Source organism: Chamaea fasciata, unplaced genomic scaffold (genome assembly GCF_029207755.1).
Source record: "Chamaea fasciata isolate MVZ Bird 193981 ecotype frontalis unplaced genomic scaffold, bChaFas1.0.hap1 SCAF_3, whole genome shotgun sequence".
Taxonomy (NCBI): domain Eukaryota; kingdom Metazoa; phylum Chordata; class Aves; order Passeriformes; family Sylviidae; genus Chamaea; species Chamaea fasciata.
This window is the reverse complement of record NW_027094088.1, coordinates 55,638,047-55,662,307: the sequence shown is the minus strand read 5'-3', so window position 1 is coordinate 55,662,307 and position 24,261 is coordinate 55,638,047. Positions and strand designations below refer to the sequence as shown.

Sequence of the window (24,261 nt, the reverse complement as noted above, 5' to 3'; positions counted from 1 at the left end):
TTTTAAAATATTAGCTATGTTTAGGGTACAAAATAAATTTGCAAATAATTAACTTGTAATTTCCTAACACTAATTAGAATCTCAATACAATCTCATTAAAGATTTTTAATTCATTTTATTTGTTTGTTCATGGATTGGATTATAGAGTAGTCAGGTCTTTGAAACTGAAGTAAGGCATCTAAAGAGGTATTAAAAAATTCACATCACGCCTTTTTACAGTCGTCTCTTTCTCCAGGTGCCCAAATGTCTTTTCAAATCTTATTCTTCCTGCAATGCACAATTGCAGTAATGCAAAACAGCCAAAAATCCAGGTTAATTAGATTTATGTCCTGTCTAATAAGTCTCAAACCAGAGTGTTTTATTACCACAACTCACACCTGCTAATAAATGTTTATGCCTGGAGACCTCTGATAACGCAGCGGCTTGAACACTTTTTTTTTTCTCACTGATTTGTGATTGATCATTGCATAGTCCCACCCATCTCTCCTGTCCACAAACTTGAGTTTTGGTTGATTTAAGAACCATCTTACCACCACAGACAGAGCTTCTGTGCCAATACACTCCAGTGGGGGAAAAAATGCCAGCTGGGCTACAAATTTGAGTGAAGGGTCCATTCCCAACACTTCTCTCCTCATTTGGATGGCATCTCAAGCTTTGTGACTTGCACTGAAAGGTACTTCTTGTCCTCACTGTTAAGAAGGCACATCAGGTTCACCTGTGAGTGAATGGGATAGGAATGCCCAGGCTGCAAAACAGCACACAGCTCCCAGCAGAGAAATGACTGGGCTGGTACAACTGGCTGGTAACTGCTGTAACTGGTGATGCTGACTCTTGATTCTCTCCTGAAAAACCACATGATGTTTCTGCATTACCCAGTGGATGCTTCTGGAGTGAAGTAAAAGAAAATTAATCTGTAATATTTGTCTTGTATAAGCCAGGAGCAGTTTGCAGCCTCAGAACTGGGAATGGCTGCACCATATGGACTTAGAAAAGCTAAGGGATGTCTTGGCAAATGAGACAATAAAATAGAAACCGTGGCCAAAACAAACAGAAAAAAGAGATAGGTCTTTACATAGGCTCAACTGTAATAATTTACTTGATTCCTTGGGAGAATGAAAGCACAGTCCAAAAGTGAATTTACTACAAATTACCATAATTTCTCATAAACAGACAAGTCTGAGAAGTACAAGCTCCATTCCTAAGTAGGTCTTTTTTTTTTTTTTTTAATATATAAGTCACTGTAAGCAAGTAAATATTAGGCTTTGCTACACTGGTTTGGCCACAAAACATCTTGAATACTGTGCTCTTGCATGTAGAGTTGGAGTATTTTTCCCTTCTGAGACCGGAAAGCTAACAGTAATACTCTTCACCTACAATTGCTGTTGTAGTTCATTCCCTTCACCTTATGGAAAGAAGATTTTTTTTTTCCTCTGTTTTAATGAGCTTAAGATAAAGTCTTTACAGAACAGCTGCTGCATGGACAAGGTCTGCAGCTTTCTCGCAATAGCACCTTAAGTCAAGACTTAGAGGAAGCCCACACTGTACAGTGAGGAAGCTGTACCCACTCCCAAGCACGCCGGTGGAGGTAGGGACAGGCTGTGCAGTTACGGCAAGGTACATGAGCTGGCCTCTAAGAGTGAGGTGCAGAAAACAAGGGAACATTCTGTTACATTTGTACAGGCCTTTGACATCTCTGTAAGGGGATGATGAATCTTCCTGGAATTATGCTGGCATAGCTAAAGAAGCTCAGTGATTTGGATAAACTAAATCTCAACTTTTGTTCTGCAGCAATGACTATGTGGGTACGAGGTCTTATTAAATGTTCTAGATGTATCTTTTATCTGGGTGAATACAAGAGTCTTCAGCTTAGAGATTTATAGGTTTTGCAGGGTTGCGTCTCAAGCCTAACAGTGTTACAATGAGATTACATACATTCTCCACAGTCACTTAAAGCAATGTACATCAGCAAGGGCATAATCCTCTTAAAAGTATAAAAGACTATGAAACAAATACTGAAAAGTAATTACACAAAATCTAGTGAAATGACAGTAAAGGAATCTTCACAAATGACACCTCTTAATATGTTAATGTTTATGTTCCATGTAATGAAGCTCCAAAGGATATTTCACAGGGATCTCTGTTAACAACAATGACTCCTCAGCAGGGAAAGCATGAAAGGCAGGTAAACCAGAGAGAGAGGGGAGAGAAGGTTAAGGTATGAGCTCTCAGTCCCCAGGCCAAGCCGTGCCGGGGCTGAACTGGAGTCCAAGAACTCTCCTTACTGTGCAGTAACTCAGCATCTCTCCTCCTTGCCTGGAAGCTGCTTATTCTGAAACATCAGGCTGTTTTTCTGCTACTTCCGTAGCAGTTCTGATATGGAATTAAAATGATCACTGAGAACTTAAAATAATGAGGATCTCTTTCGAAGTACAGGATCGAGGCTAGTTTTTTAATGTTAGTCCCAGTTTCTTTACACGCCTTCTGTAGAGAACATTGTACATGGAACGGCCCCAACTTAAAGTCTACTAACGAATGAGAATAATAAAACTTACACCTCCAAATATTAGCACTCAGAATTTGAATTTTAAAAATGGCTGTGCAATTAAGTAGTCAGTTATAACTTCTTGTAAAATGTAATAATACCTTTCAAACATCTCTTTTTAGTTTACCATGGAGACATAAATTCCAAAGAGCTAGAGAGTGGGGTCTTGGTGGGTTTTCTTTCTTTCTTTCTAGGCTACTGGATTCTTCATAAATCACTGACACTTCTCTCATAAAGCTCTTTCTCATCTTGGATGAAAGACAGAACAAGTAGCCTGTTTTCTTGCACCCAGTAATAGACGATTTTCTTGGATACATAAAATTGCCATCTAAAAAACCTCAGTGTGAGTCTAAAATTAGAACTCAATGATATGAGTCACAAGGAGAAGCTTTGTGACAGAAATGAGGATATTTTTAAGCAAATGAAGTCTAAAGTGCAAAATAAAAATGGCATTCTATAAAAAATTCTATGGAATAAATTCCTAGTAATTGTTATGTGTTATTTTTCATCTATGTGCTTTTTCTACGTGCAAGTTATACACTGAAGTGTATTATCATCCTGGCAAATAAAGATGGTGAAGCTTCTGATTTCTACAAATGGGCAAAACATGATTACAGCAAAATTGTAAAAAAAAAAAAAAGAGAACTTTCTCATTGAAATTTTTTGCCTTTATGTTACAGAAGTCTCTACATCAGTATAGAAGCATGATCAGCAGTAGTTCATCTACAAAACTGTTTCAATCCCTGTTTAATAAGTAACAAGAGGCATGTCCACCTGCATTTTTCAGTTCTTCTAGCGTTAAAAACCAACAAAAGTGGCATTCCAAAAGGGAGCATTATTTATGGTAATGACAATAAGCTATGTTCAAATTTAATAACACACCAAAATATATTGCAAGAAGGTATTACAGCACAGCTTTGAGGAAAGAAAGTTAAATTTTTCAAGCCTGCAGTGTAAATAATAGAAATAGGAAATAACAAAACAGAAAACCGATAAATTGTCTAACCTGCATAAAAAAAAGTCATCAAAATATTGTTGAGCTATTCTGCTTCCTGTTACCCCCAACTCAAAGCTACTACTAAAATAACTGTCTAGCAGCCTGTCAGAACAGAGGGGGCACTCTCAAAAATAAAAACTGCAATATTTTCCTTCTCAAAATCTCTATCTTCACTAAACCATCAAAATTGACACATAATTGTCCCTATTTAGACTTCCTGAAATATCTCTTTTCACACCAGTAACAAATATGGCAGATGTTATTTTGAGACAAAATCTTAACTGAAAACGGTTTTTGAGCCTCAGATAACACTTTATCGAAACCAAAATTAAACAGCTGCAGTGTGGATGCCTACATACAAACTTGTCAAATCATAGTGAGGAGCAGAGAGCTGCTGAAGACAGGTTCATGTAAAACATAACTTGCCTGACATGTTTTGGATATCCACTATATTTAAGACACAGCATTTTAACCACCATCTGTATAATTGTCCAAAGAAAATTTTCCTCTTGCATTCTGCCTCCTACATTTTGTGTAATGAATCCTATTAGCGTTTTAACAGTAGCATAGGAGAAGAATTTCAGTTTTTGAACTGTTTCTTCACATCCAAATGAAAGCAACCTCAGTGCGAGACACCACCACATCAGCCATTTTCTGCCCTAAATATATACTTTATCCCAGAAGAAAACTGGAAAAATATGTTGTCTTTTTCTTAAAAAGCAACTCAACTGCAAATATATATAGGTGATTTATATCACCTGTGTGATTTTTAGTGCTCTGTAAACTAGTTGACTAACCAAGTGGAAAGAGGAGCACAGATTATTTTAACAACCTGTGGAAACAGTACTGTGATGATCAAGAGTGAAAGCATAAAAGAAAAAGTAAATAGGAATATGTTGATTTACTTTGTTAGTTTTGTGGTCAAAAGCAGCAGAAAAAGTGTAAGCAAAGAGATAACAACATTAACTTTATAAAAGTTCTAAAAATGTACTTTAAATCACTAACTTGGAATTTGTTAATGATGAAAAACCATCTAAAAATAAAGATACAGGACCATGCCTCACTAAAATACATTCTGCATTTCACATACTGCCCCAGGACTGTGTTCTCATTGAAGAGAACACAAAGTGAAAGCTAACTGCAGTTTAAAAAAAAAAAAAAAAAAAAAAAAAGGCAGCATATGGTTTTTTCCACTGAGATACTTATTGCACCATATGTCAAAACAGTTTAACTACATGACAAAATCTTCTAATATAACATGATACCTAAATTCACTTCATACATTAGTCATTTGTACTACCAGTGAAATGTTTTGATCATATCCTTTTCCCCATGTTCTTGCAATACCTACAGGGAGTTCAGAACTTCTCTTTACCAACAATACATCAGATTATTACCATCACATACCTGGGTCAGAAAAAACCTGAAGTGGATTCTCACTGAACTTGTTTGCATATGCATAAACAAAAATTAAATGCTTCTAAAAATGATGATTTTACAGCATGCCTTAGTAACTTTCCTCATCAAATATTAACTAATATTTAACTTGAATATCTCCAGGTACAGACTATCCTTTCACACTTTTTTTTTTTCGTAGTAGTAGTAGATGAAAACATTGTTTTTACCCCTTAATGATCTTTTCAGCTATAATGGTGGGTTTTTTTCCCAGATGTCTTGACCTTCATACGTAAATCTTTTATTTCAGCTTTTTCTGAAAGAGCATTAACTTAAATTTTCTCACACTGCAAAAGTAATGAAAAAAGACAGTAAAATCCTGCTTGACTTCCTCTTATTAAGTAACACGTGGGCAGCAGTGTTATTCAGATTCCAAATTCATCATTTAGATTTACTTGACCTTCATTTCATAGAGCTCATACTAGTCAATAGAGTCAAAAGTGTTTATTGTCCCTTGTCCTTGACCAGGATATCCCTTAACACGCTGCCAGTGAGCAATGAATTGCCTTAGATACAAGATTTCCTCACCCAATAGACTAATAATTTACACTGGCATTTTCTGTAATTCAAGAAACATCCAAGAAAGATGCAGGAATCAAGCTGGGAGATTCTAGATAATGAAAGACTGCAAGGAAAAGGCATCAGCACAACTGCATGGAACCAGTACACACAAGCAAAGTGGATAGACGGAAACCCTGACCAGAGCAGTGTTTTTCATGTGGGGATAAAACTCAGTTGTGCAAAGACGTGCAGCATGCCCTTCCCGATCAAGCACACCTTTTCAATTTTGCTGACGTTTACAAACGTGATCTTGCACTTTGGTTTTTGCCAACAATAAAATGGTAAACATCACTGAAGGAGAGACACTGTCTTTTTCCCAGGAGTTCACTTGGCCTCTACAAACCAATTCTCAGCTAGTTCAGCTCTAAGGTAAGAAGAAGAAAAGTACTGGTGAAAATGAAGTTTGGAATGTGCGTGCAGTGAAGCAAGGTATTTTCAGCAGCAGGTATCTGTTAAATTACCCTAGCTTAATGTTAAACTGTGGCTCTTGGCACTGCTGACTTACAGTGAAAAACAGAGGAAAACACCAACAAAGGTACACATTAACAAAGAGCCTATCAGCTAAACAGAAGAAAAATGTACTGTTTAGTTAATGGCTACTGGTATGGAAAAGAAATGCTAGGCTGTAAAAAGAAGAAGAGCCAAAACTTTAGGGGAAGAGGACAGGGGAAAGGAAGGAAAGACAATCCAGGAGAAAATCAAACTCCCAACATTTGTGAAGAGTGCTGATGTAAGGAAAGCATAAAACTGCAGAAGATGTTAGCCAGTTGTAGGTAAATTTACATAAAGTAAAGACTGGACTTGAAGCTAATTTGACCTGCCTGTATTGAAGCTTTTCTGCAGTGTATGAGTGTTGTCACACTCACACACTAGAATGATGTCTCCTTTCCAGCATGGTTAGAACTCATGCATGACCATGTTGCTTGGTTTACCACCTTAGCTTTTCCTACATCATGAAGTGTCTCTACAGTGAAGTTTACAAAACCTCAAAACACCCACAATCTAAAGTGAGTTTAAGAGCCTAATAAGAACAGTGGTGCAATCCAGAAGAAATGAAAGACTGAAAAGCATTTTTTACACTTCCCTATCATTTGTAGAGGGTTTTTTAGGACAACAAAGTTATTGTTTTGAAACATTATATTGTTTAAATTGTTGTATTTTGTACACTCTAGAACTGGTTTTACTGCATGGAGTTAAAATGGATAACAGTCTCAAAATATCAGTTATATGACAGCAACCTGATTTGGGTGGCATATATGTTTAGATTGTAGTGCAGACTGAATTTTTGGTGATCCACTACAGAAGAGGATAAAAATGTCCTGTTTGACTAAATGGACCACCCAGTAATAAACACAGTGATGCTCACAAAACTCTTCACGCAGCACAGACTACTAAATGAGAAATTGAAAGGGAAAAAACACAGAGAGATGGAAAAGTGGGAATTAGAAAAGCCTGTAGTAACAGCATGCTACAGTGACTGTTCAACATCACCTTACAAGCCAGTAAGAACAACTCAGTGTAATGGAACAACAAGGTCCTGAGAAATGGGACAAATGAGATACTTCTTCTTTCCATTTTTTTCCTTCAGAACAGCATGAGCATGACTACAGTTTGCCTGTAACAATGCATATTAAAAGAAAAGATTGCACTGCATGATGGCAGAGATTGCAAATTCATAAGAGATTTCCTAGCTTGTCTTCCAGCACTCCTTGCTTTGATATTTGTAGCCACCAAAGATGCTTTAAGAATCTTTAGTGTACAATTACAATGTGAATGAACTTGCACTTCCTGTAGGCTAAGGAGCAGTGCTTTTGTGCCAATTGGCTTTAATTCCCAGAGTAATCCAAAAACCAGCCCCAGGAACGTAACTCATATTCATGGTGTACACCAGTTCTGCTCAGGTTTTATTCGTGCTTTTATAATGTGAACAACTAGGAAGCATAATGTACCAACAAAACCTAGAACTTGCAAGTTTGTCTTGGCTGTTTGTCCGAGGTGAATTTCTGAGACAGTTGTACACAATGTTATTCAAAAAACTCTATATATGTACAAAGTGTATTGCAAGTACCATAATTACCAAAGGGAAGTGACTGGAAATAATTATATTAAAAACATAAATAAAAAATAAAACCCCCAACCATCACAGAATCAAATTTGTTGCTCTCTTGACAGATTTAGGAGAGCACATATAGTTGTGTTCACTAAAAGTGTCTACAGCAGGTATTTCAAAACTGGTGTTGAGAATCCCAGTGACAAGTGGCATTTTTCTGGTATTTCCTACGCTCTCCCACCACAAACACTCACTGGAAACCCATGAGGCAAATATGAGAACAATGTGGAGGAGGGAGCACAGCTTGCTTTACCTCTCCATGCTGATGAATTTCCAGCACTGACATCTTGCAGCACTATCTAAACAGTATCACACAAGGAGAACTCTCCTGCCTCAGCTAACAGCCAGGTACAAAAACAGGTGATGTAAAGCACAACTGGTGCTCCACGTTGACTGAGGATTCTCCAAACCAGGGCCATTCCTGTAACACCTTGAATGCAGTCAATTCCACTCTCACCTTGAGCTGTGCACCCGGCTCTGCACTGATTCTGGGCTGCCACACAAACACACCAAGAAATAGCTCTGTGCTCCCATGCCCATCTACTCCTATTTCAGCTGACTGTAATTTCTGAAAGGTAGAGCAACCTCAATACACAAGGGCTTAGGTAGTCGCACTGCAGACTGCCTGCTCATCCATAATGCAGAACTACAGACTAAAAAAAGATTTAGGCTCCAAGCACTCTAGCTTTGGCACAGGTGATTTATTGAAATAGTGCATCTGCAGCAAAACTCAGATCCCATCAATACCAAGCTGAGCTGATTTCATCTGAGAAGCAAATAATCCAGTTACAGGTATTGAAATTAACATGCAATGCCAAATTTCCATTCAGTTCATACGTTTTCTTTTAAAATGTCTTCACTTCAGAATTCATGTAACTATTTTTGCTGAATTTCCAAAACTAAAATACTATATAAACATTATAGCAGACAGAACTATGCATCAGATTTCAGCAGAGCCAAATACATAAAAGTGAAGAAAAAGTGTAAAAAACCCCAAAATGCAAATAAACAGAATAGTCATTTTGTCAGCAACAACTTTACAGGTGTTTAGAAAGTTAGCACATAACAGTGTGATAATTAATGGTCCCCACACTCTGTAAATACCTTCTGTAGCATCCTCCTTATACACTGCTTTAGAGTACCAGCCTGGATAATCCTCCCTGAACAGAGTTCAGCTCCCTGATGCTTTCCTTTGCAATATGCCTCCATAACCTTTGAGTACCCCTGCCATTTCTCTCATGCATTCCTTCATATTCCTCAGAAGATCTCACAGTTCATAATTATTTCATTTCTTGCTTCAAGTATCTCAGTATTTTTTTTTCTAGAATACCTACTAAGAACATGAGCTCATACAAATGTATAGTATCCTGTGATACACACACACAGTGTCCTAAGACCCCTGCCTGCTATGTGGGCAAGGCTGCCTCACTGTGCCCTTGCACAGCCTCATTCAAATCTACCTGGAGTGTCTTAGTCTAATGCTTAAACCATTAATCCTCTGAGCAGGAAATATTTTCTCCTATTTCCTATGTTTGCTGACAGTTTGAACAGCCATTGTCCAACATGGTAGCCTAAGAATCAGCAGACATAAAAACAGAATGGGAACATATATTAAATGTACAAAAGGCTGAAGAAGATCAAGCAGAACCATGCTGAAATTGATGAAGTGCTGTAACAGGTCTAAATAGGACACACTTCTCCATTTATCTACCAAGGTTACATGGAAATCATTCATACTAGTAGTAGCTGGTGCCTGGGAAGAAAAGTTCAGATCTCCTGAACTGAAAAACAATAAATGGAAGGAAAACCCACAAGCAGATTAAGTTTCCAGATTTAGAGGATACAGAAGGGAGTAACAAAGGTTCTGTGCATATAAGCTTTTATTGAAGTCAGTGGAAACTAGTCTGTAGAGGAAAGAAGGCCAGGGACTAATGAACAAGTTCAAAAGTTAATAGGAGTGAAATCTACAGCAGCACTGACAATTTTTTTCTAGTCAGTATCATTATTTGAATAAAAAAAAAATCCAAACACAAGCTTTTAGCAGCAGCAGTTAGGTGTATAACTTCTAAGAAAACACAATAAATTTATTTAGTAAGGCAATATTACAGGAACATAAAACCATAATGAATACTCAAAGAATATTGCAAAGATATCCTGTGATGTGTTATCTAAAAGGTCATCAACTTGAGGACTAATAGTAAGCTCACTGAGGTATGAATCCTTCAATGTTTAACAATATAATAAAGCACTATTCTCACTGCCAAACTAATCAGCATAAAAGATCTACCAGTTGACTTTGTCATTAAGAAAAGGATCAATATAATATCTATTTTCTTTTCTATGAAAAAATTGACACACACATCAGGTAACCTGAGAGAAACAGAACCAAATGCAAAGTCTCATAACCTTCAATGCATTGTCCCATGTAGCCACGTTCATGCCAACTGTTTTGAAGCATCACTGTTAATGCCATGCGAAAGGATTCAAATATTCACAGTCCTTTAGATATACCAGAAGTACTTTCCAGTAGATAAGTTTAGAAAAGTTACCAAACTTCAGAAATATTGTTCTGACTGTTCAGTACAGTGGAAAATAGGAACTTCCATTTATAAGGGTGCGGCAGAGAGCACCAGCCCTAATCAGTCACTTACCTTGAAGCCGCTGCATGACATTGGCAATGTCTCTAGATCTTGTCACTAGTCGGGATGAAGCCATGATCTCTTTGGAGTAAGTCCACGTCCCCAGACAGAATTCTCCCTCCAAGCTATGGAGCTCAGTGAGATGAGGACCTTGGATGGTTTCCTTTTAGAGTCCAACCCTCAGCTGTGGCAGGGCATCCCTGGGGCAGTCAGACACATCCAGTCCGACGCTGGCCCCCATGGGGCTGGGACAAAGCAACGGTAAACAACCTCAATGCCTGAAAAAAAAAAATACCAAAGTTTAGAGGAAACTTTTACCATCTCTGAAAAACTAAGGAGTCTGAATCTTAATAGCTATCTTAACAGGTATAGATAGGGTTTATGTTTTGCCTATAGAGTATGCCCAGCCAGAGACATAATTAATGCTGAAAGCTTGCTTGGCAATCATCAGGCAGAATAAAGCTGCAAAAACAAGTCATTAAACACAACTGGCAATGGACCAGACATCAATGCTTTCCCAAGGATGCTTGTGGACGTTGATTTAAAAATAATAATAATGTTATATTTATTAAAAGTGATACTGTAATACTTTTAACATAGAAACTATTAAGCTTAAAAGAAAAACAAAACTATTTGTAAAAATCCAAATCTCATTCTACTTCACCACAGTAGGAAGGAGCATGCAAAAGAAACTCATTGGTCAGGATAACTTCACTTGACAATGCGGTCTACTCTGAAATATTGAGATTAATATACTTCATTATTAAATAAAGTTGTATTTAGATTCTTTTTTGGTGTATAACAATGTTATATTTTGTGTCATTTAACACCAAAAGCTATGAAATAGATCTGCTACATGAACACTGCTACACGTCTGCATCTATAATAAAAATCTGTGTGACCATAAATTTGGTCTAAAAATAATCTAATTAGATTCTTCAGATAATGCTATCAATAACATCTTATCTTCTGAGGAACATGTTGTGTATGCATGCAGTGATTTCCCTGCTAAGAAATAACTGAGTGTATAGACACCAAGAATAATTGGATTCATACCATACACTCTGGGTGCAGCCCAAATTCAAGATGATATGCAGCTGATCAATATCACAAATGTGAGTGGGTTTATTGGTGCTGTGCACTTTCCTCTTTTCCTGGCCCCAAGCTCTATCAGAGAACAAAGTCCTCCATTATCAGACAGACAAGCCTTTAGGCTGCACAGCTTCAGGCATGATGAACTGTCCCAAAGGAGCTGTGTCAACATGTAAGGGCAGCCAGAGGAAATGATATTTCAACATTTCCTTTTCTAACCCTTCAAACTTGCCTGACCCAAGGTACATCCTGCTTTCCCTCTTACTGATGTTTTCTACTGTATGTTTACCTTGTATTTTGGATATCTAAAAGCTGCTCAGGTCAGCAGGCCCAAGCTGGCTTTAAATCAGTGGAGCTGAGGGAAGCACACTTCTGATGAGCCACACTGCAGAACAGTTTGTAAAGTCCACCCATGTCTTTGGGCTGTTCTCTTGCATGCCATGGCCACCGTGGTACTAATACCTACTCCAGACACACTGCTGCTATTTTTACATAGGTCTACACCTTAAATGACACCTGAATGCTCATAGCTCCACTCTCTTTCCATGTGTCTGCTCTCTCCTTTAAGGACTCTCCTCCCCTCCATAGCCATTCCCACCTTCCAGGCTCTGTCCAACACATTCCTTGCGGTGCACAGGGACTCGGCCTATCAGTCACCACTTCCCAAGCATGGAGAGGCACCCTGGCAGAAACCTCATGCTAGTGTCAACCAGGCACGAGAAGGTGCCACCACGACACCTCTCAGCCACAGCACTGGCTGGGGCTGATAGTCCCCTGGTGTTGCTAAATCCCTGCAGAGAGCATCAGTAGCAGCACACCAAATAGCACCTGACTGGCTGGATGGGGAGCAGGAGGAGGATTTCTGTTGTTTGTGCTCACATATGACAGCTTGGTGAACTATGCTTCCTCTGCAATATTTAAATGAAACATCAGCTTTCCTAACCTCATCAAAACCAGAAATATTTGTAACACAGTGAGTTACATGTAGCCTTGTTTCTGCAGCAGTGGCACTGCTAGCATTTTGAGCAGTACTGTAAGCTGGGTACAGCCACTTCAGCAGCAAGCTGCTAGACTAATTTATGGGCAGAGATAAGGGGTATTAAAAATGCTTCATCTGATTGGGTTTTTGGCTAACAGCAGCAACAATATCAGAACACCAGTTCACTCACACTGTGACAGAGCTAGCACAAAGCAGCTGTACATGAGCAGATTTAGAGGAACTATGGAACATGCTGATCCAAGTCCAAGTTAAAAGAGTCTGGGAAAGTGTTATGAAGATGTATGTACAATATAATCATACAGCAGGCTGAGTCACTGTGCAGTGATACAGACTTGGAATTAATAATTTATTTAGCTGATATTAAATTATATGCTGCAGAAGAAGAATGTGCGTTTCTAAACATAGCTCCTCATTCAAAAGCTCCTTTTCAAGCAGTGGGAATTAACTCATCTAAAGGTGACACTGAGTTAGTACAGGTAGGAAGGAAAGATTCTCATGTGCCCGGTCACCTCCCCAAGCAGAAAACCACAGATCAGAGCACAGCAGAACACCACCAGAACAGATGAAATAAAGCTTCATGCACCCTTCTCACCTCTCTTCAGGCAACACCTAAAGTTTCACAGAACAAAAAATCCTGTGTGGACAGTCAGGTATTCAGTGTAACACAGAACAGGAATTTTTAATGGCTTTTACAAATACTTAAAGCTATCAACAATTTTTTTTTCCTGCTGAAAGATTACATTTTTCAGATATGCAAGCATTAAATTCTTAATTATTTGAATAACTGCTACACAAAATAATTTTTAATAAATGGAATGACTTTTAAATTTGTGTGTCAGACACAAAGATGTGTCTTCAGATGGATATGTTTTCAAAATACATAGTTTTTTTAAAAAGTGCATGGCTTATATCTCACAAGCCTTAGCCTGAAATAAACCTGAAGCTAACTCTGAGTATGAGTTATTGCCTGTTCAGCATTCAACAAGTGATTATTCAATATTATAAACTATTTGGGGAGTTCTTTGTTTTTTGTTTTTGTTTTGTTTTATTTTTTTCTTTTGGTCTGAACATACATGGAATCAACACACTAGAGTGAAACAAGGTTTGCATATAAATTAGGTAAATCTTTTATCACATTTTTCACTTATCTGGATTCAATGGATAAAGTTACACTGACACCATTTTCTTATATTAATATCCCAGTACTCTTGGTTTAGATGCAAAGAGGAAACATGAACTTCTCTCATGCAAGAGCCATTAGGCCTTATTAAATTGCAATTTACAACTCTCTGGATTATTTTGTTTCTCTCTTCAAATGCCAGGTAAGTGAGGCGTCTGTTCTATGGAAGAGGTAAGAAAAACACTGCATTGTGGGTTAACTTTTCTGGGTCCCCCCTTCAATCCTCTTTTTCTCATTGTGCTCAGGAGCATTTTGAATTGAAAAAGATATTTTCCTTTTATTGGTAAAACTAGAATTGGCAAGACCAGATTGCAATTTATCTTTTAGTTCTTAAAGTTTACAAAACATATTAAAGGAAAACAGACCTGCCTGTCAGCAGTGTGGTTCAAGAAAAACAAAGAGATATATGCTAGGTGCAGATGACATAAATAATGTGCAACAACGGCAGAAGATAAACCTGACCAAGAAGAGGTAAACAATTCTCTGACTGTGCTTCATGTTGCCACAAACTGCAGATTCCAGATGACCCCCACCAGTGGCTCCTTCCAATCTTAACCATTCTGTGATTCCCAGAACACCAGGTTGACGCCACATATAGCAGCCAGGAGAAGAAGCTACTGATGTGAAAGTATGACTGTACCACAAAATACAGTTTTTGACTTCTATAAACTCCCATTATAGCACACAAATAGATAAAGATACTCCAGAAAAACAAGGATAAACACAAATAATAAACAAAAATATTGAGGAGAGCAAGAAATAGACCGGGTCAGGCAGTGAAAGGACTGTTTCTAATCTGGAACATTTCAAAAAGAGATATTTGAGAGGACAATAAACAGAGCAATAAATTCAAGGAAGTCCTGCAGCTAGAAGACATTTACAAATCAAATGTTACACAGATATAAGAAATACAGTGGAGTAACTAAAATAGCTATAGCACATGAACTGAACAGAATCTCAGGAACAACTGATATAGGGTCAGGTGCTGGGGTGCCATTATATATGAACAAAGAGACAGACTTCCTTGGTAAGCAAGAGTTGCACAAAACTGATGAAGGGAAAATAATCCAGGAAAATAATTTCCAAGCATAGTTTACTGCTGTAGTGTTAGAAGTCCACTTTGATCCATAGATTCTGTTTCTGAAACATAGGAGGTCTTGGAAATGCTGCCAGGTTGATAGACACTACTGGAACAGATGCAATTCTATGAGACAGCAGCGAGCCTCCTGCCAGTCAGGAATAAATGACTCACAGAAAGATAGGAACTAGAATTTTCTGGAGGTTATACTATGTTTTTAAACGGCAAATGGTCAGAAAACCAGATGCTTTAGGTTGGTTGTTAGTTTTTAGTGAGAAGAAAACGTTAATCAATAGAAAATAGCTCCAGCTAAGGAAGTGATTGACATTGTCCAAAATATTACAATAATCCAAAGCATGTAAGCAGGCCAGGGAATTATCTAAAAACACAGTGCTTAATGGAAAGGGAAATCAGCAGAGAAGTCAACTAGACTGAAAAGCACAGTGCCTCCCCCATGAAGCAGGCTGGGGTTTTCTTTAAATGCAAAGTCTAGTAGCTTTACACCTGTTCAGGACAGAATAAAACTGCTCCAGATGTAATTGGAAAAGCCATCACTCAGAAATAAGTGGGCAGAAACAAAGCATGAGAAGTGAAGATCCCTGCCATAGTGTGTGCCGAACACAGGGATGAAGAGAGACCTGCTGAAAGACCACCTGAGAAGTAAAGACAGCAAGCAATGGTTTTTATCTAGATAAGTGAAAAGAAAATAGAAAATAAGATCACGGGGAGAATAATTTGCCTCATTTAGTATTATACTGATTTTTCCACTGAAGACATTTCTAATAGACAAAGGCATGACAAAAAATGGATGCAGCACTCTCTTAAATAAACTCAAAGTTTAAAGTGGAAAAACTCAATAAAATTCATTCCAGGATATGAATAACTGGTAGATTACAAACTGAGAATCCATTTGTAAATTTATTTGGATAAGTCTGTCAAGTTGCACTTGATGCCTACTGGATATATAAAATTCAGAGCTAGGATGAAGAAGTGGGGTAGAGTGATCCAACATGGTTCTTATATTTTCCTCAGAGAAAATGCACTATCTCCTCACTGATCTTCCAAGATCCAGACAAACAGAAGAGCCCCTCTGGTAATTTTTTCTGTCAGTTGAACTGCAAGTCTGCAGTTGTTCTCTTAAACCCAATGCAGCAGAAGTCAGTGGATACTGGAACTGTCCCAAAGGCAATGGGACATAACTGTGCACCACGTAAGATCATGGAAAATGCAATTTTGGCTCTGAAAGGTGTTTTTGATGGTTGAATACCAACATTGTCACTCTGTGCTTCCTTTCTCTACTGACAAAAAATGCATTGAAACAGGAACACTGAAACACAATACTCTTTCTCACTGACCATCCAACCTCAAACTGACTTAATGTGCAATAACTAGCCGAAAGTATTTAAATTTGTTTTTCTTGGGGAGTGTGGGGCAGCAGAGAGAGAGATTTAGATCCTTTCTGGAACTCCAGATTATTTTGGTTCATCTAGGTATACTTAAGCATATTTTGGAGTTGAACAGAAGTTTTTCATTTTGCAGAAGCTTGAAGGTCTTGCAACAGCAATTATTAATTTGAAAGTTCAAGGAAATTTGCACATCTGACATTTAAATCTGTGGCATATGTAGTACACAATCTTCTGGGTTTTACCTACCATTGTACTCCAGTATTTAAAAATTATTTGTAGGATCCTAGTCATGTACACACCTATGTATGTATTTACATTTCAGCAAGTGAGCGTTTTATTAACTACTTTTTATTAGTTTTTTGGTAAGATGGACAAAAGTCCAGTGGTGTGATTCATGTCTTGAAAGCTGCAATTCCATTTGAACAGAAAATACAAACTGTTCTAGCAGAAAATAAAAGGCAGCGACTTGCTTTTTTTAGGAAAATTGGCAGAACACACATTTTTAGATACGTGCAAAGAAAGGTCATTCAGACTTACTGATACAAAAAGTTAAAGACAGCATAAACTACCGTTTAGTAATCCTGCTATTGAAATCGTGCAGGAATATATTACAGTCCTAGAGCTGTTGGTAATAGCAAGAGACTGGGATCAGTAGCTCATTACCTTCTACAAACACAGGATATAATCCTTGTCTAAAAGGGTTTACTATCTGCGCAGACAAAGACAGGGTGAGATTAAGATCACAGGTCACAATACACAAGCAAATAGGACAGGCTGAAGCTCACATCCAAAGTGTAAGCTGGTTAATGGTAGGAGAATTGTTCTGATTTTTCTGGTTTAACACTGATGACACCTACGAGTTCTGTAGCATAATATGACCTATAGCATAAGACTATTGCAGAGCTACATCCGTGGAGAAAAAAAAAAAAAAAAAGGAAAGACCACTAAAATAGAAAACACTGAAGCATCTCAGGAAAGGGTGGGTCAAACTGAGCTTGAGATAAGCAAGTAGGCGTCAGTTCTTTGGTATTCCCACAGATCTCCCAAGCAAGAAACTTTGCTTAAGTATAACTTAGAAGCAAGTGGGAGATAACTGCCAAACTACTGCAAAGGCAGAAACCCCTCTGGTTTTCCCTTTAAATTAACTGCGCCTTTGGGTGAAACAAAGCCAAAAATCCACTCACTTCAGATGTACACCTTTATGACCTCTAAGGAGACACAAGACTAAAGTTTCGTCACTAGCTATAGTAATGAGCAAGTATAAAAACAATTATGTGTGATGTACATACTTTCTCAATAAGTACTGCCACTAGTTGATAAGAAAAAAAAAATTGAGCCACAACTGACTTCCTTTAACATAGCATAACCGAGGTGGGTTAATGTGGTGTCTTGTCTGAAGGCTGAATGTACATGAATTCCTTCTGGGACCAAAGCTCTGCAGACCCCAGAAATCACTCTCACTGTGCTGGCCTTGAAAGTTTCATGCCTTGCTCAGTGCCTCACCCAGAAAGATCTTCTCCATTGCCAGGAACTCTTACTCTTTCCCCAAATTTAAACACTAACAGAGTGCTGTTCTTTCCCTATGTGCCTCTGCTCTCCCTGATCCAGTCTCAAAGTTTCTCTGAGCAGTGTGCTCACTGACAGGCTGTGTAACTCTGCATAGCTCCAGTAAAGTTCTTAAAGTCCCAAAAATACATCATTGAGGATTCATCATTTAATAAAGAGAAAGTAATGGTGCATGAAGGCATACAGTCATGACAAGATTCTTGTGTCTGTATTAATTACAGCAGTCCAAATCACTACTGAAACTTACTACAATAGCTTAAAGCAAAAATAGAATAAAATTTGAAACAATCTCAAATGAATTTGGATTAATCTGTAAAATACGTAAGCACTGGTATTTTATACTCAGAAACATGGAAGTTCTGTTGACATATATTATTTCTGAAGGTAATATTAAACAAACAAACCAAAGCAGACACTATGAGCAGGAATTAAAGGAACAGGTGGGAAGTGTAGGGATTATTCCTTCTAAATTCACATCTAACAGGATTTGCAAAGATGAGAATTTCATCATTCCAACACGCAGCACCACGCTCATTCTGGAGAGCTCCTTTCTCAGGGCAAAACGTCGGTGCTTTAGGGAATGTGTGAAACATTCCAAAACACAATGCCTGACTCTCACCAGAAATGAAGTAACTCCAAAATTTTAACACCGTACCTCAGAAAACAGGTTTTTTCATGCCATTCAGCACACAACAAATATTTAGTATAACAAACAAAAAAGCCTTTCTGTTTACCAGCTAAAATTACACAGCACCCTGATTTCTTCTATCCAGTGGCAACATGTTAACAGAGCCCATCAGCACTGACAGCCTGGGATCTGTTTAATGTTGAAGTGCACACAAAAATCACAAAAATAATTACCAGGGATCACGGAGAGCAGACAGTCCATCACTAGTACTACAACAGAAAAGCGCGTGCCTGTAAAGAGTTGCTCAGCAGGCTCCGCACTAGAAGAGTTCTGGCAGGCAGCCAGAAACACCACATACTATTTCCCTACAAGCCACATAGGTATAAATCCCTCACAGCCAGACACACTGGAGTTTCCCTCACCATCACACAGATGATTTACCTCTTTCCTCATCAAATTCCAATATCTGGTCTTTCGTAGCAGGTTACTAATATTCTTTACAAGCACTTTTCCACAGCACGAATATGGTTGTCAAATTCCTCGTAACAACCTTGTCGGTGAGTATTTTAGCAGGTCTTACCTCCGGGGAGTTAATACACAAGCCAGGGAACAAATGGACTCTATGCGTCTCTGTCGTGGTGCACTTGTCCTTTTTGCACCATCACTGCGTACAACCCAGGCTAAAACCGGCTTCCCGGGAGCGCCCGTCAATAGTCACATTTCCTTTGGTTAACTACATTTTGGCCTGCGGCAGTGTGTGACTGAGCATAAAACTGGCTATCTCTGCAACACACACGTACGTGCACTTCAGGAGGAGAACCACCACAGCCCTACTCCGGGTCTGTCCGCTCCGAAAGGGCAAAACCTCAAACCCACCCCGGGACTCGGCCAAACTCCCCAACGGCGGCACTGAGTTTCGGATCCACCTCAACACAGTTCTGCGTAGGGGGGCAGGAGGCGGCTGGTGGGCAGCTGTGAGAGGCTGCCCCGTGGGACCCCTTCTTCCCGGCCGCGCTCCAGCCACTCGCGGGCTCACGGAGGTGGCGGCCGAACACCCCCAGCCCGGGGAGCCCCCCGCCCCGGCCCCCGCCGCCGCCGCGCCCTACCTCCGCCCGCCGCACCGCGCTGCTCCGCGCCTCGGTGCGCCCGGCGCAGCTGCCTGGTTACCGAGCACAACACGCCGCACCGCCCCGCCCCGCCGGCCCGTGGCGAGGAAGCAGGTGCGGGGGTGGGGAGAGGGCGGGAGCGCGGATGCGTGTGCCGGGGATGCGTGTGCCGGGGATGCGTGTGCCGGGGATGCGTGTGCCGGGGATGCGTGTGCCGAGGATGCGTGTGCCGGGGATGCGTGTGCCGAGGATGCGTGTGCCGAGGATGCGTGTGCCGTACCCTTGCGGCGCTTGGCAGTGCGCGGCCGCCGCCGCCTGCGGGTGCAGTCCGTGCCCCGGTGCCCGCTGTCCTTGCGCGCATCGCGGGGGGGGCCGCGCCGCGCCCCGCCCCACCGCGGCTGCAGCAGCAGCAGTAGCAAAGCCGGGGCAGCTTGTCCGGGGGCGGCCGCGTTGACCGCTGTGCCGGGGAGTCGGAAGATGAGACACCGGCCTCAGCCCCGAGACACCCCCGAAGTGCGTTCTGGCGAGTAGCCGAAATACTTCTGAGAACGACTGTATCGAGCTGTCGCTGCTAATTACTATTACTATTATTATTATTGCTACAATATAGAGCGTGCTGTAGGGCATTACCTTCGGCGTAGGCTCCAGAGCATCATCACGCATGAGGCAGAGAGCTGCACAAGCAAACTGGGACAGCAGCTCTTACATAACAGCAGCAGGACAGAAATATTCAAAGGAGCTGGCAAGACGGTCTGCCACTTTCAAGCTCAAACCACGCTAACCATGCAAGAGTGTGCCCCCTGTATAAAACATGATTGTCTCCTCCAAAGATATTGCACAATCCCTGTGACTTAATTTTTCTTTTTCTCTCCTTCATTTTAATTGATACCATTAAGACTAGCTTCATGCAGGAGACAGAAGGGTATTTTTCTGCTTAAGAGATGGATCATCTCTGGTCTGTGTCACTGGGAAAAAAAACCCCACTCATTTGGAGCTGAAATGGAGACGTTGGAAGAAGCAGTGCCAATAAACCTCTTAGTTTTCATCGTTTCTGGCAGTGCTGCAGTGATTCTACAACATTAGCATGCAGGGTGTTTACTGAGTGGATGGATAAAATCTGAGTTAGGCAGCAGAGATTACTCAGCATCACCTTGTCCTTTAGCACCAGTCACATTAACATTGGTGCTACCCTCGTGATATGAACGCTTACACTTGTGGCACCTATCCCAACACTGTGCAGTTATGGATTGCACACTTGGAACTAACATCCTGTGTGGAAGGAGCAGACAAGGAGCTACAGCAAGGATTCATGTGAAACTGGGATATACATATCTAGGTCACATCCAGCCATCCACAAAAATTATCTCTTTCTGACAATGAGTGTAACCAGGCATACTGGGCCTGAAATTTCCTCCTTTTGAAGGGTCGTGGGATTTTTTGTTTGGTTGTTTGGAGGGGTATTGGGGGGTGGGGGGAGGGGGGGAGGGGGGGGCACGGGGCAGTGGAAGAAGATATGGAGGAGGCAAACTGAAAAGCTTTTCTCATCCAATTTTTCTTACCTCTTTGTCCTTCTTCTCTGCCTTACCCCATGCCAGTTGCAGCACCAAAAATGGCAAAGGAGGAGGATGCTAGCATGTTTCTGAGTTCCCCCTTTCTACATATATCTTTTTGCTGAAAACTTTCCTCATTTTGCTGCTTTTTTCAGAAAATACTATCTTATTTTTCTAGGTTAAGAGTATGAGTATTAACCTGAATGAGAGTATCTTCACTGCAAAACCTCAGACTTCAAATAGTAATACTACTATTGTTTCAAGCAGTTCAGCAAAGTGCTTCCTTCAATTTCAGCACTAAATTTGTAAGCTTCAATTTCAGCACTAAATGCTGCACTGTATGTTTTAAAAGCTCAGCTGGAAAAAATTTGTCCATGCTATCTTAAGGACAAGGTATTTGTCAGTATTACTTTTTATATTTTGCTTTTAATTGTTAAAAAGTCATGATCTGAAACTGTCAGATCATGGCCTTGCCTCTTGGGTATGTGTAAACATCTTTTCTGAAAGGACAGATGATTAGATTTGATATTATATAGCACCCTTATAGGCTGCTGTTTTTACATGAGACATGAAGAGGTCTTTTGCACTGAAGAATTTGGGGCACTCTTCCTCAAAAGATAAATGCTGCCTATAAAAGACACTATCGTACAGTGATGCTTCGGTTTGCCTTAGTGTTGTATCATTCTCTACTTGGTCCAGTTTGGTTTGCCAGACTTCAAAAAATATCTAAATCAAGTAGAGAAAATCCAGAGGATGGCCATAGGAATGGTGGAAAGTTTAGAACACTTAATCTAAAAGAAAAGTCTGAAATCATTATTCAGTCTAGAGATTAAAAACTGGCATGAGGTATAAAACATTCTAAAGGAGCACTAAAAGGAAGGGAATAATCACTTCTCAGTGTCCACAGTACATAGGACAAAAAGTAATCTGCTTACCTTGTACATGGTTTTGTCATATCACAACCACAAATTTTAGGAGGAAATAAAGCTTTGCACCACATACTATAAGAAAGAAGTGAAACTGGCATCATGGAAGATATTTAAGCTCAGACTAGACAAGTGTCTTCCTGGAAGACATTTTTAATTTTTTGATACTTTTTCAGGGTGCAGAACAGGATATTTCTGTAAGTATCTTGATCTCTTTTGAATCCATTTGCCGTAACTGAATGCTGGGCCTGGTTTCAGTAAAAGAGCATACCCTTCTTCCTGCAGGTTTTGCAGCAAGCAGTAGTTGCCACTTCCTTCCTGTCCTAAACTGCCACACAGTATCTGTCAACCTGGAAGCATTGCCACACACCTCCTGAGAGATGTGTGCAGATCTACATCTGGTTTTCATGTACTGTATCAAATATGAATGTATAAACATTTAATCATGTAGTTTGAGCAAAGACTTGTAAAATTATCAAGGCCTGTTACCCCAGTCCAGGTCCACAACTTCACCTTTTCCCTAAGCATCACATCTACATGTCTTTTAAATATCTCCAGGGGCAGGGAATCAATGACTTGGCTGGACAGCCTGTTCCAGTGCATGACAACCCTTCCCAGAAAGAAATTTTCCTAATATCCAATCTAAACCTCCCCTGATGCAAATTGAGGCTGTTTGTTCTTGCAGTAATGGTTATTCATAGGGAGAAGAGACTGACACCCATCTTGCAACACCCTCCTTTCAGGCGGCTGTAGAGAACGAAAAAGGTCTGCCTTTTTGAGGAGCCTCCTTTATCTAGGGTAAACAACCCCAGCTTCCTCAGCCACTCTTCACAAGTCTTGTGCTCCAGACCCTTCGCCAGCTCCGTTGCTCTTTTCTGGACACACTCGAGCACCTCAATGTCCTTCTTGTAGTGAGGGGTCCAAAACAGAATTCACGGTGTGGCCTCAGGAGTGCTGAGTACAAGGGGACAATCACGTCCCTGGTCCTGCTGGATATTTTTTCTGTTTGCCATTTGCCTTCTTGGCCACCTGGGCACAGCTGGCTCAGGTTCAATGGTTCTTGACCAGCACCCTCAGGTCCTTTTCTGCCAGGCCACTTTCCAGCTACTCTTCCCCAAGCCTGTAGCACTGCTTGGGGTTGTTGTGCCCCAGAGGCCGGACCTAGCACTCGGCCTTATTGAACCTCATGCAACTGGCCTCAGCCCATCAATCCAGCCTGTCCACATCCCTCTGCAGAGCCGTCCAGCAGAGCCACACTCCCTCCCAGCCTGGTGTCTCAACTGAAAACTGACTGAAGTTGCACTTGATCCCCTCACCCAAATCCTTGACAAAGATATTAAACGAAGGAAAGGAACTGACCCCAGTACTGAGGCCTGGGAAACACCGCTTGTGCAACACCACTTTTTATCCCTGAGCCAAAGCTCTCTGTTTAGCCAGGGCGGTCTTTCCTGCTGGCTCATCTTTCAGCACACTGGGACAGCCTGCTCCTGCACATTTAAGATTTCCTTCCTGAAGAATGACTGGCTTTCCTGGACTCCTTTGCCTATTGGGACTGCCTCCCAAGGGACTGTCAATCAGTCTCCTAAACAGCCTAAAGTCTGCCCTCCAGAAGTCCAAGGTAGCTGAAATCTCTCCTTATTTCTCCAAGAATCTAAACTGCAAAACTGCATGATTTTTCTACATAATTTTGTATGTTGTACTTAAGTGCTTGTGTTTTATATTTGAATATAACCTGGGTGAACAAACTTTGTAAATAAAATAAAGATACAACTAGAAGCCAGAGAATACATTCCCACTAACATGAATTTTACTGAATTACATGAAATACAACAACACACCATTTCACTTCCCCTGCATTGTGCTGAAATAAATATACTGGGATGAGATTACACAAAATTATGTGGGAGTGGGAAAAAAATCAGGAAAAAAAATCATCTGCTAGACTAGTACATTATACTGTGATATGTGATACGTTCTTGTAAGTGAAGTTATCAAAATTATAACAACGTAGAGATAATTAGGATTCATATGTACTGAATGAGCTTAGTCTAGCATATGGCAAGACTCGAACTAAAAAAATGGCATTTATTTCTAGTGTTAGTCACCCCATTTTTGTCAATAAAATCATTAAATCCTCTCAAAATGAATTGTTTTGACTATTCTCTCTTGTTTATTTTTCACAAGTTACATTAAATATGAGAAAAAGATACTAAAATCTCAAACTTCTATACAAGACTGAAAAGTGGATACCCCAATATTGTCTAAAATAGGACTCAAAGGGTATTTCTTGAAGGTTAATTCAAGTTATTACTTAATCAAGCAGAAGAACTGCCAGCCCAAAAATTGGACTAGAAGCTCCCCAATCCAGCAGCAGAATGGCAGCAAGGCTGCCACAGGTGTCCTATCTCCGCTCAGCAAAGCTGAG

The 24,261-nt window shown here is 40.1% G+C and overlaps 1 protein-coding gene across 1 annotated transcript in view; it reads right to left on the bottom strand.

Annotated features, from left to right (window-relative positions):
• Positions 1-10,578, bottom strand: part of SYNE1 (spectrin repeat containing nuclear envelope protein 1) — a 288,306-nt gene extending 277,728 nt beyond the window's left edge. Inside the window, exon 1 of the mRNA XM_066179079.1 lies at positions 10,317-10,578. Within this exon, the coding sequence (XP_066035176.1) occupies positions 10,317-10,380 (64 nt within the window). The 5' untranslated portion in view covers positions 10,381-10,578. The remainder of the gene's footprint in view (positions 1-10,316) is intronic.
• Between the last annotated feature and the right edge of the window lie 13,683 nt (positions 10,579-24,261).